Below are 19810 nucleotides of genomic sequence, written 5' to 3' on the forward strand. Positions count from 1 at the left end.
AATGTTATTTTATAAGATTATATTATATTGAGGTTCTGCTTATAATTTCGTTGAGTGACATAATGATTATGTTATTATTTTTTATTTTACAGATTTGGCTTGCCTACTGTTGACCTTACCCTACTTCGTTAACATTTCCTACCGTATTTACTATGTATCATCTCCCGCTCCAACGTGGCTCTCGTCGTTTCCACGCCTCACCCTTCCCACCTCTCCAGCCTTTCCCCGACTCCTCTCCGCTCCTTCCCATCCCCAACTCACTCACCACACCAGCGAGCTCACCAACCCTTACCAATACCTCACCCTCACCCCTCCTCTCCCCACCTCCGGAAACGGCAAAAACAAGTCCCTCTTCACATCCACATCTCTCCTATCCGTCTCCACAAGTCCCTGCACCTCATATCTTCTAAAAATCGTAGCTATCGTTAATAAAATCTCTGCTTTTGCTAGATTTATACCCGCGCAACTACGCGAGCCTTTGCTGAACGCTACGAGGTATTTTTCGTGGGTTGTGTCGAGTTTGAGGATGGGGGATTGGGTGGGTGTGGAGGAGGAGGAAGAAGATGAAGAAGATGTAAGCCAGCGGTATGGATTAAATGTTAGTGGATTGGGGAAGATGCTAGGGTTTTGATGCATGTAGACTGAGGTCATTGAGACGGGTGTCTGTTCATTTATTTCATGGGGATTAGTCTTTTTTTTCGTTTATTGGATTCTTTACTTAAGAAAAACCATGTGAAACTCTTATCTCCTTTACCAACAGAATTCTCGCTTAAAAAAGGTAAGGTTAATATGACTTACACCAGCAGGAATCTCCCAATCTTTATACATCATAACTTCATATGGCGAAATACGGGGGAGCCGAGTTGAAACGCCGTAGGAAAGTCTATTACTCCATTTCATTTTATTAGTATTCCATCCACGTAAATGATACACAAAAATTATGAGAAAAGAATAAGGAAAGAAGAGATAGTGTACCTTAGGCCTTCATTAACAACAGCATTTAAAAACGGTAAACCCTCTAGATCTTTCAAACAGGCTCGTGCATATTGATCTGGCATGGCTTTTTTTAATTCCTCTCTTAAGGTTTTTAAATGTTGTGGATTATCGAGAAGATGAAAATGTGTGTTCTAATTCGCAAGTGTTAGTAACTATTCCTTCTTTCTTCTCCTTCATAAATTCCTCCCTCGTCTCCTCTCCTCTTCCCGGCCGCCACAAAATCTTTCCACGCTCTACCAACGCAACAAGACCAAAAAGAAGAAATAGCACAATTAAAATAAATAAAAAAAACCTACAGTCAACATATTCGCCACCGTATCCGAACCAGCCCCTATAAGCACAAAAGCCTCTTCAAACAATCTCTTGAATTCCTTTTCTGATGGAGGTATTTCATCCGATTCAAGGATTGCATGAACGATGGTTTGGTCTAATCCATTACCTTTATCGGGGTTAAATTTATAGTTTCCTTCGAGGATGTTTTTGGTGTCTATTTCTATTGCCTGGGTTTGTTGTTAGTTTCTTATGAGTGTTAGGTTAGGTGTCTAGATTCTAGTCCTTTTTATTCTCTAGCATAGCCGAGGAGTAGGGAGAAGGAGAAAATGCGGAATGGGTAGGGAGGGAAAAAGGAAAAAAGGGAAGTAAAAAGTAACTAAACCTTTCGAAAATCCATAAGGAGAGCAAACCCCGGTTTTGTGAGTTTTAAAAACCATCTTGGGAGATTCAAAGCGATGGGTAAGAGGATAGGAAATTGAGTGAGGAGATGTCCTAATTTGACCGTTTCGGCTATTGTTTCTACCCATAGGGGTGAGAAGTCGGGGGAATCGAGATGGTTCCAGGAACGATTTAGTGCGTACTGTTGATCATTTGGTGGTTAGTGTTTAACGCGTTGATTATTTGGTTTAAAGTAGTTGGCTGGTGGGTAGCAGGGAATATACTGGATAGATATGACATGATAATCCAATGTAGTCAATGAAAATAAAATAAAATAAAATAAAATAAAACAAACCAAAGTAATAACATCCGTGATAAAACACTGATAAACAATCCTCATATCCAGCACTTCCCTCTTCTCCCTAAACTCCTCAATTCTTCCACACAATTTATCCAACATATCCAATAACATAGGTTCCAATTTAGCAATAGTTTGTTTGGATAAATATTTATTAAGAGCAGCTCGACGCTCTCGATGAAGTTTATGATCTACGGTTCCGAATGCGGAAGTGGGAAGTTGGAATCGGTCGAGGAAGTAGGTGTATTTGTGGCGGATTTTGTGTTGCGAGTAGAGTTCTTCGTAGAAGGTGGGGTCGGAGACGTGGAGTTGGTGGGGGGAGATGCGGATTATGGGGCCTAGGGGTAGGGGTTTAGTACGGTATTTAAGGGGGGGTGTTGCGAGAAAGGGACTGGTAGGACTATAAATATAGCATATTGTGAAGACGAAGGTAGAAAAATCAAGGAGCAGAAAGCAGAGATGAATAAAGCGGAATCAAATTATCATGGTATCAAAAGGCTGAAGGATATGAAGTAAGAGCGAAATATTCAAATACTAAGCTTTGAGGAGCTAAAGAAATGCATCAATCTCTCCCCATCTAACACATAAACAAGATCCCGGGAAATGAGGTCCCTTTAGAATGGAAACAATAACCTCAAATAGAAATAATCCAGTAGGAAAATGAATGCAGTAGTCTTTCTCCTCAACCAACACAACCGAAATCCCGACGAATCCGCATAAGAGAAAAATGAAAGGGGACGCATACCATAAATCTTATGCAACTCTCTAATCTTAAAAGTATACTGTCCCTCCAACCAAACATCATAATAAAATTCATACCTGCATGCAGTATCCATCAATAATCAGTATATGAATAGGTGGCATAGATATAAATCCCGGGTATGCTTCCTCACTTCCCCTTCCCCCTCTCGCTTCCTATTTTTCCAACCCTAGCCAACGTCGCCCCTCTGTCTTCCTCTCGCCAACTGCCCTACTCTTCCACCACTCCTCCCCAAAAGAAAGCCTAGAAGAGATTAAACATACCAAAGACTTGCCGCCGCCAACCTCGGACCCGGAAACCTCGCCAACGGACAAATCCAAAGACGATAAACCAGCAACGCGATTTGATACACCAGGAAAATCGTCACTAGACACACAATCCAATGATTTATAAATGGTTCTAGGAGTTTCATGGTTTGTGGATATGGGGTGGATTTGTATTGATTTGGGATTGTGTTTGTGTTTGGGTTGTTAGGAGTTAGTGAAGATGTTGAGGAGGATGTTACTGTATTTGGTGATGTTGATGATGAAGAAGATGATGGTGAAAGAGGGGTAGATGAAGAATAAATCGAGTAAATCGTACAACTTAATCCCTCCATCAAAGTAAAGCAGAAACCGATACAGCGCCAGAAGAAAGTAAAAGTAATATTAAAGTAACATAACCCCTCCATAGTGATCATCAGTGAATCCAATCCATAAAAGACGAGTAAAGGACCGAGGTTCTCGGTGAGAGGTAATGAATTTGAGATTATCGATTTGCTGTTACTTTTCAAAAGTTTTCTAAAGAGTGAATGAATGAGTGAGAGAAACAAATGATAAATGAACTACATTTATTCTTCATCAATTAACCAATTTAAATCCACAAGAAGAAGATCGAGATGGATTTGTAAACTACGTGATCCAGTCATCAGTACAAAATCATCGTTCACATATACCGTATATGAATCATTACAGCCAGCCCTCGGCTGAAATAGTAATCACGATCGATTTTGAGAATGAATGAAAATAAAAGAAAACAATACAAAATACAAAATCAATATAAACTTCGAGATCTCAACAATACAAATAAGCAAACCGAATAGAATGAAACAGAAACAAACACAACATCCCAGCTCCCAATTCTCAATTCTCAATCAATAGGTAGATAATTCTGAGATGAAACGCAAATACATCGAATATCGAAAATCGAATATCAAATACCCAATTCCGATACGCCAATATAGAAGAAAGACCGAGACTTATCCAAACTCCATTGCATCTAAAACATAATCTTACATACCTAGGTAGGAATACACACCCCAATGCAACCGCCATCTATCCAACTAATAGCCAAAAAAGAAGAATCCAAATTAAGAAATCGCGGCTTAACCAGCTCAATACTTTCATATCGAAATCGACTTTGTAGAACCCTTCTGCGTCCATCTACATCTACACATCTACACATACCTGAAGAATGCAAATCAATTCCGATCATCCTTCCCAATCAATATTTAGCACGCACGGAATAGGGGAATAATAAATGAATGTGGGATGTGTACAACGATGAATGAAACTTCCCATTTCCATTTTCGCTTGTTCTTGTCCTTGTCCCCTGTTCATTTGCCGAGTGTGTGTTTTATCCACGGAGCATATATATATGTTCTAGCTAAGCCCTATCATTATATTAGCTAGACCAAGACCAAGACCAAGACCAATTTTCCAAATGAAGTAACTTAGGTAACACAAACCAACCTAACCCAATATAATACAATACAACACAAAAAAAAAACAAGTACATGTATGTACATGTACTCCCAACCACATGGCACGATATTGAAACCGACGCCCATACCAATACCAATACCATGATAAGGTTACGCATAATCGCATTCATGATCGGACAATTAGATAGCCTTAATCGAGTCATTAAAGATTATAGCTAAATAAATCATATATATATCCAACCAATCCAAATCCAAATCTCCAACGTTAACCCGCTGTTACGAGGTTTGCCGTCTAGATCACGTGGAAGTGCTCTAGGCTCTCGAAGTGGTTTATAACTAGGCGTCAAGCAGGGACTTAAAGTAATGACAATAATGATATGCAATTCGTAACTAATAGTAGAGTATACTAAATGATTGATCTTGAGCACGAAGCTCTATACAAAGGAAATCCATCTTGATTATATAGTCCTTCATGCCTATAGCTAGTCAGGACCGCGCAGCGGTCCATAACGTGACTTAATCACGTTACCTTGGTTTAGTCATGTGATGCGGCGTAGAAGATAGCCGTCGTAACATATCCTAGGATGAGAATCGTCCCAGGATTAGTGTCCTGAGGCCAATAGGAGATCACGTGATGTGATAGCTCTGCTAGCCAGCTAGCACAGCTAGCATTCAGAGAAACGTTTAGTATATAGTTAGAGTAGTTTCATAGTTTAGGAGCTTCGTGCTCAACTTAGTTATCAATTAGTTTACCTACATTCTACTTGATCTAGTAACGAATTCACTTTCAAGTGAATACCAGTGATAAAGCCTTAACCTATAACTACCAATCGACGAACCTTAGGCAGCCGCTGCCTCCAGTACAGAATCGTTACACTAATCATGTTTCATGAGACAGTTAAATTCCGTATGATATATTATATATTCATCCAATGTCCGTATCCATATCCGTGTATACCTGCACCATCTACCTCTACCCTACCTTATCCTACCCTATCAACCCTACCAACCCTACAAACCCCATCACCAAAGCTTTACTCAAGGATTATAATTATTCATAACTGCCCAGAAACTATCTTGTCCCAAGTCTCCTCCAAATTGCCAAGGTTCAGGTTGCGCATACAGATTTGCTTCCGGAAATCCTTGATATGGTATGTCAAAGTTGGTGCTAAGGTTCGTACTTAAATCATTAAATATCAAATCATGCATTGGTTGTAAAGGTGCAATCGATGATAGATCAAAGTTGTGAGGCATCAAATTATTAGCTCCAGTGAATTCCCAAGCGGCGGTAGAATTTGAGTTTGGTGAAGTCAAGTTTTGTATTGTCGGAAGGTTGTAATGACTTCCATTGATAGAATTTGTAGAGGATATGGTGGAAGGATCGGTGGATGATGCCGGGGAATTGTAAGATTGTGATGCTGATGTAGAAGTACCAGATCTTGCCATCTGTGAGCTACCAACCGTTGATGATGGGTTGGATCCAATATCTGATGGAGTTGATGGTTGAGGTTTAGTTGTTCCTAATGCTTTCTTCAAACGAATGTTTATTGCTTTGAGCACACCGGCAGCTGTGTTTGCAATCGCATTACGACCAATCATAGTATGAAACCTTTCCATAGCCCAATCATAGTGTTGTAGGGTGTTGTCGAGCAGATCCCTATTTTCGAATGGATGTAGGATATAAATGGCTGCTGAAAGGATGATGGCGTCAAAGGTATTGAGGACAAGGTTAAACATTTTGTAATGTTTTGTCTGCAATAAACTGAAATACTCACGTTGTACACGCAGAATTTCCAAGCCAGCTTCAAGAGCAGAACGTCGACTCGAAACTGAGATACAAATATATGGTCTATGGAGAGCCATTGTTGTAAATGCACCACCATTTTGGAAGATTAATCTACAAGGAGGAAGCCAATAACAATCAGGATGGGAATCCCAAGTTGTGTCAGGGTTTTCGGCTCTGAAGTAAGGTGGGCATAGCTCATGAATTTGCTTGATATTAAGGTGCATCTTCTGAACCTTGAGAGCGTCACTGGCCTGTGGTCCATCCTTTTCAAGGTAATAGATATCCCAGAGAGGGGCCATAACTTCGACATACCATAAAAGCATCGTCAAAGGTGTTGGCATATCTGTAGGTGAACGCTCTTTAGGGGGGGTCTTGCGTCGATCTTCAAGGGTAGCAGGTATGGGAGCATCGATAGGAAAAGGTGGTCTTGGATCACGCATATCAATGGTTGTGGGTCGGCCGAGAACCAATGCCATATGTACATCCCAAAGAGCAAGGACAAGCCAAGTTCTCCTTCGAAGTTGTTGATGCCATAGATGCTCGTATCCATCTTCAGGCTTATTACGTTGGGGTTGGTAATTATCCTTATGTAATTCAATCTCTTGAGCGTCTTTGATGGTTTGGGATAAAGAGTGCCAGCTTTCAGGAACCATACCACTATACTTCAAATATGATGCTCTGACGAATCCAGCTTGAACAGTCACAAGAGTGGTATTGCGTTTCCCTAGTAATGTCAAGATGCTTACTCCGGAGTCGCTATAATCGGCTGCGAGATCATCAAAGGACATTCCTGCTGCATACTTGAGTGATTCCAGACTTGGGTCGTATTCTGGTGGTTGAAATAGCAAGGCCATAGCAAAACATTGGAATAGGAGAGCGGGAAAGAATTGTAAATCTGCGGGTAGCTCCTGTGGTCCTTTATTCAAAGTGGCAAAAGATAAATTGTTCCAATTTCTGAGGTGATCTCGGAACGTTCCCTCGTCTAAAGCATAGTACTGAAAATTGACCTCCCGGAAAAATGTCTCTAGAAGCATATCAATGTAGGGCCGAGACGGTAGTTGTCGTATTAAGCTCTTGTATTTTTCCCGAAGACCAGTATTCTCTGCTGTTGCTACGCAATGAGTCGTCACAGCGGCTCCATCGTTGACCTCGGCCTCTATCTTCTTGAAAATCCCCAATGTGGTATTTGAATGGCTTCCATTTGACTTTGCATATCCTAACGCACTAACCTTTGCCACAGAATCCGATTCGGGCTGTGCGCCTTTTCCATATTCTCCATTGTCTGACGACCTTAGATCATCTAGTAGTTGTTGCTTCCTGGCGGATTCATTCTCATACTGACAAACATCTTGTTTATTGCGATTGACACAATTCGAACATGGAAATTGACGGTCGCACTAGAATTGATATCAGACTCTGAATCCTTGTGATGATGAGTTTGGAAAGAAACCTTTTGTTTGCGCCTATGGCACTCAGTACATGAGATAACTACTCTCTTCCTCTTCTTTGGAGCTTTCTGTGGAACTTCTGTCTTTGTAGATTCCTGCTCCGAAGTACTATTGTTCCTAACTGCAGCCGCTTGTATATTGTGGTTTGGAGGTAAATTGTCGAGATTGAGGCTATTGTAAAAGTCGTCGCATGCGACTTGTTGTTTGGTATCAGCCTTCATGTTGTCTGAAATCCCATTCGTTTGCATGATGAATGTTTGAAAAATAGTCTTGAAGAACGTTTTCCCACGCGACTCGCAAGATCAATAATTGACATGCGATCAATATGCGATTGTGGTAGCGCACGTTAATTTTGACTTGAGGAGTAGTTGAATGGCCCCACTTAAATTCCTGGTAAGTAGATATTTGTGTAAGTGAGTGTTGAGATGGAACGAGTAGGTATCGAAATGTGTCGCAAGAGGTCAGTACTTTCGGAGTACTGTAATGATGGTATTTGGAACTGGCTTTTGACACTGGCAACAGCCGATATTGACTTCTTCGTAGTATCTATACGGCTTTGATCGCCGCACTCTACGTACGAAGTGCCCTTTCAGTCGATGATACCAATCAAATCCTTGTAGATCTTATATGAAATAGGACGAAGTAGAAGGATCTTTTCGGACTTAAGAAATCTATTCGTGTTGATGCAAACGCCGTAAAAAATGTTATCTTACCTAGGTATTGGATGGCGGGCAATGAAAGGGAATATGTGATGATTGCCTGAGGCCAAGATTGATGAAAAAAAGTATCAGCGGGAACAGCGGGGTGAAATGGCTCCTGCATGATGGTAAGAATGACTAAGAAGTTGATCTTGGAGAATTGATTTCTTAGATATCCTTAGCAATGTATTGATGCATATATGTATATACACGTGTATATACATGTGTACATACCTGTGTACATACATATGTAAGATTACATACTACATATATCCAAAAGTTTCTAATGTAAAGGCATCACTTTGGTACTAAATTAAATTTATCAAATAACCTTGATTCTTTCCAGAGTATTCCGAGTAGATAAAGATCTATCTAGGTATATCTCTCCAGATACCGTTTCCTAATTACCTAGTCTTGAATCTTGGGAGTATCCGTTCCACGTGGATTCCAACATGGAAAATGTCATGGAAATCATTGAAACGACCATGTTTTGAGCCTTTAGTCCTGAGTCATTTATAGTTTCGGTAAATATCTTGAATTTGATGAAACTCTGGCGGTAAGAGCAGTATCATTAGTGTGATTAGTATAATTGTGATGAGACGGAACGATGGGTGGTAAATCGGACGTCTCCGGAGCCAAATACATACAAACCTAGAACTCCGTACTTGATGCAACACGGTGATTCCCTAGTTCCTACCTAGTTGAAGTGGTGAAGGTATTCTTTATAAAACAATACTCGGGTAGTCCTTACAAATTAAAACCTTTTAAACACAACACCAAAGTGCAGTCAGTGTACAATAACAGCAAACGATGTTACCGCCATGGTGAAAAGAGCAACGAAAGTACTGAATGGGATTCGTAACTTGGCGAGCGTGGGGATGAAATAGGAATGGATGAATAGGGACAAGGTCGTAATATGGTACGTATCGGTATGTAGCCACATGTTGTTTTTGGAAATCTCCGGCTCGATTGACTCAAAAAAAAAAGTCACTCGCTACTCGCTATAGAAGTCCCGGTCTGTATCGAAAGCTTAGTGTAGTACACATGCGAGACTAATAATAATTATCACCAACGGTAATTGGTAAGATCCAGGGGGATGCGCGAGAAATTCCTTAAATCTATCGTCGTGAGTCGTGCGTGACCTGCAAATTCTAGGATGGACCCTTATCTTTTGCAATTTTTTGCCTCTTCGTTTGAATTAGTCTTCTTTTCATACTGCAGAAAGGGTCTCATAGATTCATCAATGATTCATCTGTCAATGGGAGAAAGAGCTAAACGGAAACTAAAACAAGGGTCCTCTTAGTTCTGTACCCAGGTTGATGTTCTAGTTCTTACTTGGAGTCTTCTAGTCTGGATATCTTTCGTAGGGTTCTGAAGGAGAAGGAGTAGGATGAGATGCAGGAGACGTAATGAGTTTTAAGTAGATACAAGGACATAATATTCTGATGATATATACTCGTGTGAGAGTAAGAGACGAAATGTATAGGAGAAAGAGAAGAATTCATATTTTGATGATGAGTTTATTACTGCTCTGTAGGTACTAGGTATGTATGTATTAACAAATTGACCATCAAAATGAAAGTGAAGAAAGCATTAGAATATAATTCTTCATTCACTGGATTGACCCTGTTCATCTTCCTATAGTCACACCTCTCTCTCGCTTATGATACCCATAGCGGTAGAATCAAATGCATTATGACGCAAATGTCGATCCCTTTTTTTAATTCCAGACCTTGTGTCCAGTTAAAACGTTGGAGTTCAATAGTACATATTGATGTATCCCACACGACCTATTCCCATTCCTACCTACTCCAGACGCTACCTACCACCAGTACCACAACTTTTACTCCAACTTTACTTCTAGAGATCATTTTACAATTTGTACAACACAATGCGGATTTAAGGCTAGCCTTAAGACTCAAGACTTGATCCTTCCCAATTCTCATTTGTCTAATTTTATCTGCATTATCTGCATTATCTGCATAATCTGCACTGTCTGCACTGTCTGCACTATCTGCACTATCTGCATTATATGGTCTGCAGACTGTACCTACTGGGTATATACTTCACACTTCATGCACAACCCTCAAGTATTTCCTCTATAATACTACCTAGGGATTGCCAGCCACAATTTATCTCACTGCTCTGCAAAATAACACCATCTTGCTTAGCCCTTCCTCAATTCACTGGTTTTAACTTTAATCCAAGCCATCAGGTTATATGCCATACCTGGTCAGAAATATTCTCGAATGGAGGGGGTTTGATTTGACCAATGCATGCAAACATTTAGAACCATGTCAGTAAACCACTCCTCCTTGTCTTTTCCATGAACTTTTCCATCCAATCTGTTATCACAGTCTTGTCACAAAGTATCAAATGCTTGATTGCTCGAATGCTTGATTGATTATTTTTCAAATACTAATCGCATCATCGCACTTAGTAAACCGACATTCTTTCCTTCGACAATCTTCACCTGGAGACCAACCATCAACCTTCCCTCTCCCGATCCTGTCGGTTTCTTAACATTTCCCCACCCTGGCTATTCATTCAAGTAAATGGGAGGGCAGATGGCACCGGTAGAAGCACCAGTTGCGCTTTCGCATGTTGAGGGTATATCCGATGCTGCCAGAGCCAGAGAATTATACAAGTATGTCCCTGATTACTATAGAAGTGTGCTGCACACACATATGAAGAACTTGGGGAGAGAGACACAAAGATTCACAGGTCGCGCGGAAATTATCAAGCGGCACTTTCCTCTCTCTTAACCAGTCTGGAGGGACGGGCTTATTACTGATTCATTTTGTACCACATATCCACATTTTAGAGGGTGTTACTGATTTTTATTTGCTTTCAGGTACTACCAACCTACCTCTTCCATTAATACCGAATCATGTTTTCCAAACCCTCAAATACCGACAGAGGGTAGCAATCAAGAGCTAGGAGTTCAATCTGACATTACCTCAACCAAGATTTCCTCCCCAGATACATCATTAACGGCATTCTGCCAGCTGGTATCTTGGAGGTTAGGGGCGCAAAGAACAATGATCAGGTAATTTTGAAGAGAATTTTATCCTCACTTCGCAGCTGACAGATCCCGCCAGTCTTATCGATGATGGCACACAGTACTTCATTGCAGAAAGCACCAAATCCTTGGATCTTGTGGATGCCACAAAACACAAACCAGGTGATGAGCTCTGGCTAGGCTGTACTTCTGTGACGAAGGCTGGTAGATTGTGCGAGAGGTATGACAAATCAGAGTTTGAATTTGCGGTCAAGTCGTCAATTGTGTTTAATCTTTGCTACAGGACCATTGAGACTGCCCCGACAGTATTAGGAGAAGAGTATCCTTCATTCATTGTCAATGATTTAACATTGGATGAGCGATTCAATCAACTTCCTTTTGTTACCGAGCCTCCGTCTCTCAGGTTTTATGCAGGAGTCCCGCTCATTACCAAGCGGGGCATACCGATCGGAAGTTTATTCGTTGTTGATAGTCATGCTCGACCAGGATTGTCCAAGGATGAGATCTCTTTCATGGGTACAATGGCGACTACTGTCATGAAGCATTTGGAGTTGACTCGAGAGGTGGAAGAGCATCGACGCGGCATGAAAATGAGTCGAGGCCTCGCATCATTTGTAGAGGGCCGTGCGGAACTAGAAGAGGCAGACATGGAGGCAGAAGATGGAGAAGGTACAAAGATTGTTGGCCAGTTTGAGACTGACACCGCTATCAGACGACAAAAGTCAAAATCATCATCAACGAAAGGCTCTGCAATGTCAAGTACTGCTTCACTTGCTCTTAGCAATGGTAAGGAAAAGGGGTACGTAAGCTCAACTTCGCTTGGCTTCACGCAGCCTGAGGATATCTCCAGCTTGGCATCTCTTCGGTCCAATTCATTGCGCGGTGCACGACCAGAGATTGAGTCCATGACACAGCATTCATCCTTTGGAGAAACTACGACAACTGAGCAATCACCCTATGATATGTGCAAAACCGATACCCCGGATGAAGAATTTACCGAGGCATCGGCTCTAAAGCTGCTATTCTCTCGCGCTTCCAATCTCATCAGAGAGGCATTTGAGGTAGACGGTGGAGCAGTATTCTACGATGCACAAAAAGGATTCAGCAGTGATTCTGCGCAACCCACTACTCAAGAGCCATCTGTTACTGATAGCCAGACGAGTGGTGACGATGACTTTCAAACCGGACTTAATTCTCGATCCTCGATTTCGCGACACCCAGGTGGTGGGGAAAGGTCCTTCACTCGGTCGTCGACCATGTCCCCAACACGAGAAATAGAAATCTTGGGATTCTCCACCCCTGAGGCATCTTCAATTAATGGTGATGCATACCCTGGAACTCACTCCTTCCTAACTTTTGAGGAAAAATCATTACATCAGTTTTTGCGCCGGTACCCACGCGGAAAGCTATGGACTTTTGACTCGGACGGATCCATGTCTTCAGCCTCAGATGATGAAATTCTCAAGGGCTATCGCGGTTCCGCAAAAGAAAGCAGGAATCCGACACGAGGAAAGAACAAGATTGCTAGAGCTGCAGCGGATGCAAGGTTTTTGTCGACGCATTTTCCTGGTGTTCGCCAATTGTTGTTTGTTCCACTTTGGGATGCTGGTCGCTCTCGTTGGCTTAGTGCATGCTGTGTTTGGTCAACAGAGCCCACTCGTATTCTATCTAAGCAGAATGAATTATCGTTTCTCAGTGCGTTTGGCAATAGCGTCATGGCTGAATGTTCTCGCATAAGTACCGAAGTTGCTGATCAGAAAAAAAGTGACTTTATTGGAAGCATATCTCGTAAGCATCGCCTAATCCTAACCATAAAGTAGACTAACCCTAATCCCAACCCTAAGATGAATTGAGAAGTCCACTGCATGGAATACTTGCATCTGCTGAGATATTGGATGATCTTTCTTTACCAAATTTAGCACAAGAACTTGTTGAGACAATTGACAGTTGTGGCCGCACACTGTTAGATACCATTGTGAGTTCCGCCCTCTTCACCCCTAAACTCTGCGCCTAACATCCTATCTCTATTTCCCTCTTCTCTCCGCGATTTCTATACTTTCTTTTGAAAACAGCTGATAAATTTTATCAGAATCATATTCTAGACTTTTCTAAAGTTAGTAGTCTTGAGAAAAATTGGCGCAGAAATCGTCGAGGTACGGCAAAACGGGTATCACAGTCGAGTAATTCTGGTCCCCTGGCTTTACAACAATCTGATTTGCCCATGATAAATTTGTTTGCGCCTGTGGATGTAGCAGTACTCTGCGAGGAGGTGGTTGAGAGTGTGTTTGCTGGTTACGTGTTTCAGAATGGGACGGCGAAAACTTTTGATATGGTTCATGACATACACGACAAAAGCTCCGAATCGAAACGACATTCAACTTCATCTCTTGCCATACCACCTCCAGCAAGCCAGTCTCCACAAGTATCAGTCATTTTAGACATTGTCCGAGATGACTACAACTTTACCACACAACCTGGAGCATTCCGTAGAATTATCATGAACTTACTCGGCAACGCGTTGAAGTATACCTCTCACGGTTATGTGCGTGTTAAGTTGGAGACAGCCCAATTAGAGGATCTAACCACTTCTGGAGGCGAGAAGGCTCCGAGATCTATGGTAGTCTTGACCGTAACGGACACTGGAAAGGGCATATCTAGCGAGTTTCTTAGATCGAAGCTCTTCACCCCCTTTGCACAGGAAAATACCCTTTCCAGTGGAACTGGATTAGGACTGTCCATTGTGAGGAGTATTATCAATCTACTTGAAGGAGACATCACCATCGATAGTGAGGTTGGACGTGGTACTGGTGAGTAACCATGAAATTTCCAGCCGCACAAATATATCATGTTGATACAGTGCTAATCTATTTTTCCTTTAGAGGTCAGAGTAACCTTGCCACTTCTTCGCGAAATACCAAAAGATACATCGCTACCTGTGACACCCAAAGCTGTAACCTCGTTGTTGCGCGAGGCAGATGAATCTATATCACTATTGCGAAATCAAATAGGTGGCCGCGAAATAGGACTCTTTAATTTCAATCCTCCCACGTTGGATCCTGTGATTGCGAAGAAGGGAAGGTTTCTCCATGCGTCTGTCAGGAACTTTCTCACGAATTGGTATGGTTTGAAGATCGTGCCATTATCAGCAAACCCAGATATTATCCTTGCCAACGCTCCGGATTTATCTGTTCTCGTGAATCTTTGCAAGATACTTCCTCGAAAGCATAAACCATCGATACTTGTATTATCGCCACACTCTTCACGGTTCAACCACTCATTCTCGGAAGCTGGCATCAGAGGAAATGTCACTGTGGTAGCAAAGCCAGTGGGTCCGCGAAAACTCGCTAGAGCACTACGATCTTGCCTTGATGGAGCGGCAACTATGAGTGGTCACGCTGTCACACCGGATCTATCTACTACAGGACAAGCGAGCACTAACGACCTTAGCAACGTCTTTGAGGATCTACTTATCTCTCCTCATGGAGGTGAAGTACTGGACAATAGTCGAATGGCGGCTGATAGCGAGAACGCTCGGAAAGCCATTGAATCACCAACTCCAAACGCGCTTGTTGAAAAAGGAAAAGAATTTCCCTTTCCTCTACCTCCTGGGGGTAACACCTCTCCTCCGCGAAGAGAACCTTCCTCAGATGAGACCCTCGATACTCCCACAGCAGCGAATTTTGGTTACACTTCTCAACATAATGCAGCAGTTGGAAGTGAGGTTAGCCAACCAGATGGTTCTTCCGGCGGAACAACAAGCACACGCCAATTCCCAATTGCTGCCATAACCCCTGATCCATTCGCGCCTAACTTGCTCCTAGTAGACGACAACATGATAAATCTTAAACTCCTCCGCCATTTCATAACAAGGCTAGGCTATACGACAGTCCACGAGGCAGAAAATGGACTTGAAGCTGTTAGGAAATTTGAGGAACGGTCAGAAGGGTATGATATTATTTTCATGGACATAAGTATGCCGGTGCTGGATGGATTTGATGCAACAAAGGAGATCAGGAAATTGGAGAAATCAAGACAAGAAAGAGCAATAGCAAATGGTGAGATTGGGGTGGGAAAGAAAAAAAATGAAGCACTTGTGGTTGCGCTTACAGGATTAGCTGGTAAAGATGATGTGGAAAAGGCGAGGACTTGTGGTATTGATCTTTTTATGACGAAACCAGTGGCTATGAAGGAGGTAAGAAAGATGTTGGAGAACTGGAGAGCAAATCAAAAGGATTGAGGTGGAATGATCAATGATTGTAAGATGAAATGAAGCATTTGGATGGAATTATGGGACTGATAAAAGGACAACGAATTCGTACGATGGAAAAAATTGCATTTGGGGGCGTTATGGAAACATTGCATATAGTAATTTGCGATTCAGGGCTCGTGACATTAACAGCAATGGAGATCGAGGGATGGATGACGATTTCGCGTGGCGTTTGTTCTGGAGCTTGAAGGAGCTCCTTATACCCTAATGGCATGGCATGCGAATTTTGCTTTGAATGAAAGGACGTGTTCGGGATGGGGATGGGATGGAAATGCGGATGCTAGGACAATTCAAGTTGGATGAAATGAAATGGCGTGAAAGGATGAAGGATAATATACCCAGGAAGAAAGGAATTGAGAGTGACAGGGATAGCTCGATAGGCTGATGATTGATGAGATGGATGAATACAATTGTGATTGTATGAAGTAATGAAATAAGTAAATAGATATCATCGTCACAAAGTTCATATTGGGATATTCGTTGATGGTTATAGTATATGTCCATGTAATTGACAATATCCGATCAGCGAAGATCTGAATCTTTAAAATATGTACAAGACGAAAGTCTACTCTTCTCTTCTCTACTATGCGGTTCGGGCCTCCCCCCTAAGGCTGCTTACAAGAACACAACCACACATTCTAAAGTTCTACTCCACACCTAAGAAACCGTCACACTGGCGGACCCACTGCTCTGATACCCCTCCACAGCCACAATCTGATAATTATAGGTACTCCCCAACTGCAAGCCCAACTTCTTCCACGCAGCAAAATGATTCGCCGTCGTGACCGTCCCACTCGTCCTCTTATTAACCCGTACACTCCAGTACTGCTTGAAGGTCGCGGTACCCTGCACAGAAGGCTGATTGGTACGTGTTGTTTCGAGAATCTTGTAGACTGAGCCGTCGGATGTTACGCTGCCGATTTCGGTGGCGGCGGAACTGGGGTCGTAGGTCCCGAAGTCTTCGACGATGTAGTATTCTATCAATGGGGAGGTGGTCCAGCCGTAGACGGAGAGGTAGCTGTTTCCCGAGGGTTTGTAGTTTGCGGTGTAGGTTATTGAGCTGAAGGGTGTTAGTTAGTGGGTTGTTTGGGATTGTGAGTTATGGGAAAGGAAAAAATATCTTACCGTGCAGATCCAACAGCCCATCCTTTTCCTGCTACAAAGTTTCCCTTGTTTCCAGTCCAGCTTACGGCATAGTTTCCGCCGGCTCCATTGGAATATGTGACGCCGCCGCTTCCGTCGGTCCAGAAGGAATAATAGTATCCTCCACTGGTACCGGTAGAGGAGGTAGTTAATCTTCGCTCGAGGACATTGAGGTTTGGGCTCACGGGTGCGGGTGCCGGGGCCGAAAATACGGAGACGATGGTTGAGGCTGCTAAGAGGAGAGTTTTGGTTGAGACCATTTTTGCGGTTTTGGGTTTGAGTTTGAGTTCGAGTTGGGGATGTGAATGGAGGATGAGGATTGATAATGAGAATGGGATTTGGAGTAGAGAGATGGATTTTATATATCAAGATATGTGCTCTTTACATACGATCAACATGGGTTATTTAACCATATCTTCCCTACCTTACGAACTCTGCACATCTTACCTTTCTTTCCCTTGTATCCCCGTTCATCTCATCATCCGTTCATTACCCGTTCATCTATCTCAAATTGGTAATCTTCAGAGCACTGTACATATCAAGTTAAACTTAAAAGTACATCATGCATCTATCTATTACTAAATCCACATACTCTATACGGAATTCGGAGTAGCTCTAGCTTTTTACTCTTAGCTTTTGATGAACAGAAGATCCTTGATCTCTGTTCATTCATTTAGGGGTACTTTGTGCTAAACTCGCGCCCGTTTCACGCAAGTTACATTAGGTAAGTTTCATTCATTCATTCATTCAATCTTCAAATTTCAAATATAATAATATAATATCTCAAAGAAATATTCCCCGCAAATTTTCGACGGAAGAAAAGGGTGCCCCATCCGGTCCGATACCATGAACTCCGCCATATATATTAAAAACCGTCGTTCTGGACGTCCGACTCCACAACTTTACTTTATATGTAAAACGGATTTATCTTCCGTGTAGATGGATGGATTATTTCTTCCCTGAGGTGCATTATACAAACTTGTACTCTGTAATTTATATCCTTGATTTTATTATTTGTGTATCCTTGAGTGTATCCATATTATATCTCCGTGCTAAGTTCTGGCTGTATCCACTGTGTTTGGATGCATACTAGGATACTACCCCGCATCGTGGATTGAGAGGTTGGAAATAGATGTAATTTCGGGGTGGTTGCTGGATTGGGATGAAGAGATGCTTTATAGGGGATGAATGATGTTGGTTTATGCTGTAGATGTGTAAGACTTGCTATAGAAGTAAAGATATGCGAATGCCGGTTATATTGAGCGGATAGCAGAGTAAGGTTACCAAGTAAAGATTGAGAACTCCAAAGGTGGGATGTAGTGTAGGTTAATTCACCAAACAAACTTTAACATGATGAAATAAACAAAATGAATCAAATAAGATTTCACAAACTCCATAAAAGCATCAAAAAAGGAAAACGTCCCACTTCGGTAAACTCATTCTTCATGTCAAAAAAGCTTAGCTTACTCAAGCGGTAAGTCCATGTCAATATCGATATCGAATATCAATATCAACAGAAAGTCCAGACAGAGTCTGACAGACAGATAATAAGTTCCAATGACAGGATCTAGAAAGTGTAAATTATTGGCGCAGGGATGCAATGCTCCACTATTGACGACGGGTTGTTTCATTAATAATATGATCCGGGTACCATACATATGGGGGTGATGGGTATTTATTAGCCGAGCGGGCGACTTGACTACCGGCATGACGATGGAATTACGGATAAATACGGATGGATGAGTTTATCAGAAGTATTGGGTAGATTATGTGATCTTGTCTATGTTGCTTCTCGGTGATTCGGGATTTATTGCTATAATTATTTATGGTGTTTGGAAGTTAAGTTATTATTTAGGAGATTTAGTAGGTATATAGATTATTCTTCGAGGAATGAATGCTCAAAGTACAGAATTATCTACGGAATACTGTATTCAGATTTGGAATTCTAGAAACCTGATTGTGGGGAGGAGAGATGGATACTCAGTACCTAGGTAGGTAGATAACTTAAAAGGGTCGGGTCACCTGTTAACCCAACGGTCTAGGTCTAGGTCTAGTTTATTTAACCTTAGATCACCCCCTTAACATGCACATTTGGAAATACCCTCACTCACAGTAAGTTTACAATCTAATATATCGTCTAACTTTTTTAAATCACCGCCTTTCAACATTCAGAACTCAATAGGTATTGAACCTAAATTCTATCTTAAAAATGAATTTCGCTGAAAAATCGTCTGATTAGGTTAGATGGTTTAGTTGGCCAGTGTGTGTGTTCAGGAACTGCCGGTGAACCCTTCTATACCATTGTTTACTTTTAAGATTAATGATCATATGGGATATGCTCTCATACTTAATACGGTAGCCAACTTACAAAGTATGCGTGGTTTTGATTTAAACATCGATTCGGTGAGAGAGTTTAATTGGCGGCGTGTATTTATGCAGATTAAAGGATTCAGAGAATATATACACCTTGGTAGGAAAACCCTTTCAATATATTCTATGTATGCGTGATATTTTTTTGTGGTGCTCCAAGGGTTATATAATCAAGAAGAGTGTAGATTTCTAAAGCTGTTATTGTGCTATAAATGAAGCACAGTAAGTATACTGTAGCGGAGGTTCCCATAAAGTTCTTTATTGGGATCAAGTCAAGTCAACTTTTCATGGTCAGTATTTTCTATTTGCTTTCATATTTCATGGCGTGGTTTGAGTTAGGGCTCTTGAGATCCGTTTTATATTTCTAGTGATTTGATTATTGATTAGTTATTGAAATGGAGGGATTATTACATGCATAATAGATGTCAGATATCAGAGGAGACGAAAAGGCGGCCGGCCTTAGCGGTGTAGTACCGTCTATTGAGAAGATACCGGTGAGGATATACCGGTAGTTCAGCATGAAAAAGCCGCAGCTACATGGTTATTTCCTGGAAAGTTGTTGTGTATTGAGGCTGTAATGTTTAGTGTTGAGCCTCTTATAGATTTATA

At 41.7% G+C, this 19810-nt stretch overlaps 5 protein-coding genes across 5 annotated transcripts; 2 read left to right on the forward strand and 3 right to left on the reverse strand.

Annotated features, from left to right (window-relative positions):
* Positions 1–288: 288 nt before the first annotated feature.
* On the reverse strand, positions 289–2119 carry SS1G_10088 (hypothetical protein; the record flags this gene model as incomplete). Its single annotated transcript, XM_001588491.1, has 6 exons — positions 289–663; positions 799–883; positions 976–1127; positions 1293–1496; positions 1652–1849; positions 2003–2119. The coding sequence occupies 6 exons, from the start codon at positions 2117–2119 to the stop codon at positions 289–291; spliced, it is 1131 nt and encodes a 376-aa protein (XP_001588541.1).
* Positions 2120–2464: 345 nt separating this feature from the next.
* Positions 2465–3158, forward strand: SS1G_10089 (predicted protein; the record flags this gene model as incomplete). The annotated part of the gene is made up of 2 exons (XM_001588492.1): positions 2465–2517; positions 2939–3158. The coding sequence occupies 2 exons, from the start codon at positions 2465–2467 to the stop codon at positions 3156–3158; spliced, it is 273 nt and encodes a 90-aa protein (XP_001588542.1).
* A 2347-nt stretch (positions 3159–5505) lies between these two features.
* On the reverse strand, positions 5506–7949 carry SS1G_10090 (hypothetical protein; the record flags this gene model as incomplete). Its single annotated transcript, XM_001588493.1, has 2 exons — positions 5506–7650; positions 7746–7949. The coding sequence occupies 2 exons, from the start codon at positions 7947–7949 to the stop codon at positions 5506–5508; spliced, it is 2349 nt and encodes a 782-aa protein (XP_001588543.1).
* A 3017-nt stretch (positions 7950–10966) lies between these two features.
* SS1G_10091 (hypothetical protein) lies at positions 10967–15658 on the forward strand (the record flags this gene model as incomplete). The annotated part of the gene is made up of 5 exons (XM_001588494.1): positions 10967–11046; positions 11254–11448; positions 11501–13209; positions 13524–14228; positions 14301–15658. The coding sequence occupies 5 exons, from the start codon at positions 10967–10969 to the stop codon at positions 15656–15658; spliced, it is 4047 nt and encodes a 1348-aa protein (XP_001588544.1).
* Positions 15659–16345: 687 nt separating this feature from the next.
* On the reverse strand, positions 16346–17091 carry SS1G_10092 (hypothetical protein; the record flags this gene model as incomplete). The annotated part of the gene is made up of 2 exons (XM_001588495.1): positions 16346–16748; positions 16814–17091. 2 exons carry the CDS (start codon positions 17089–17091, stop codon positions 16346–16348), a joined length of 681 nt encoding a protein of 226 aa, XP_001588545.1.
* Between the last annotated feature and the right edge of the window lie 2719 nt (positions 17092–19810).

This window comes from Sclerotinia sclerotiorum, genomic scaffold (genome assembly GCF_000146945.2).
Source record: "Sclerotinia sclerotiorum 1980 UF-70 scaffold_15 genomic scaffold, whole genome shotgun sequence".
In the NCBI taxonomy this organism is placed as follows: domain Eukaryota; kingdom Fungi; phylum Ascomycota; class Leotiomycetes; order Helotiales; family Sclerotiniaceae; genus Sclerotinia; species Sclerotinia sclerotiorum.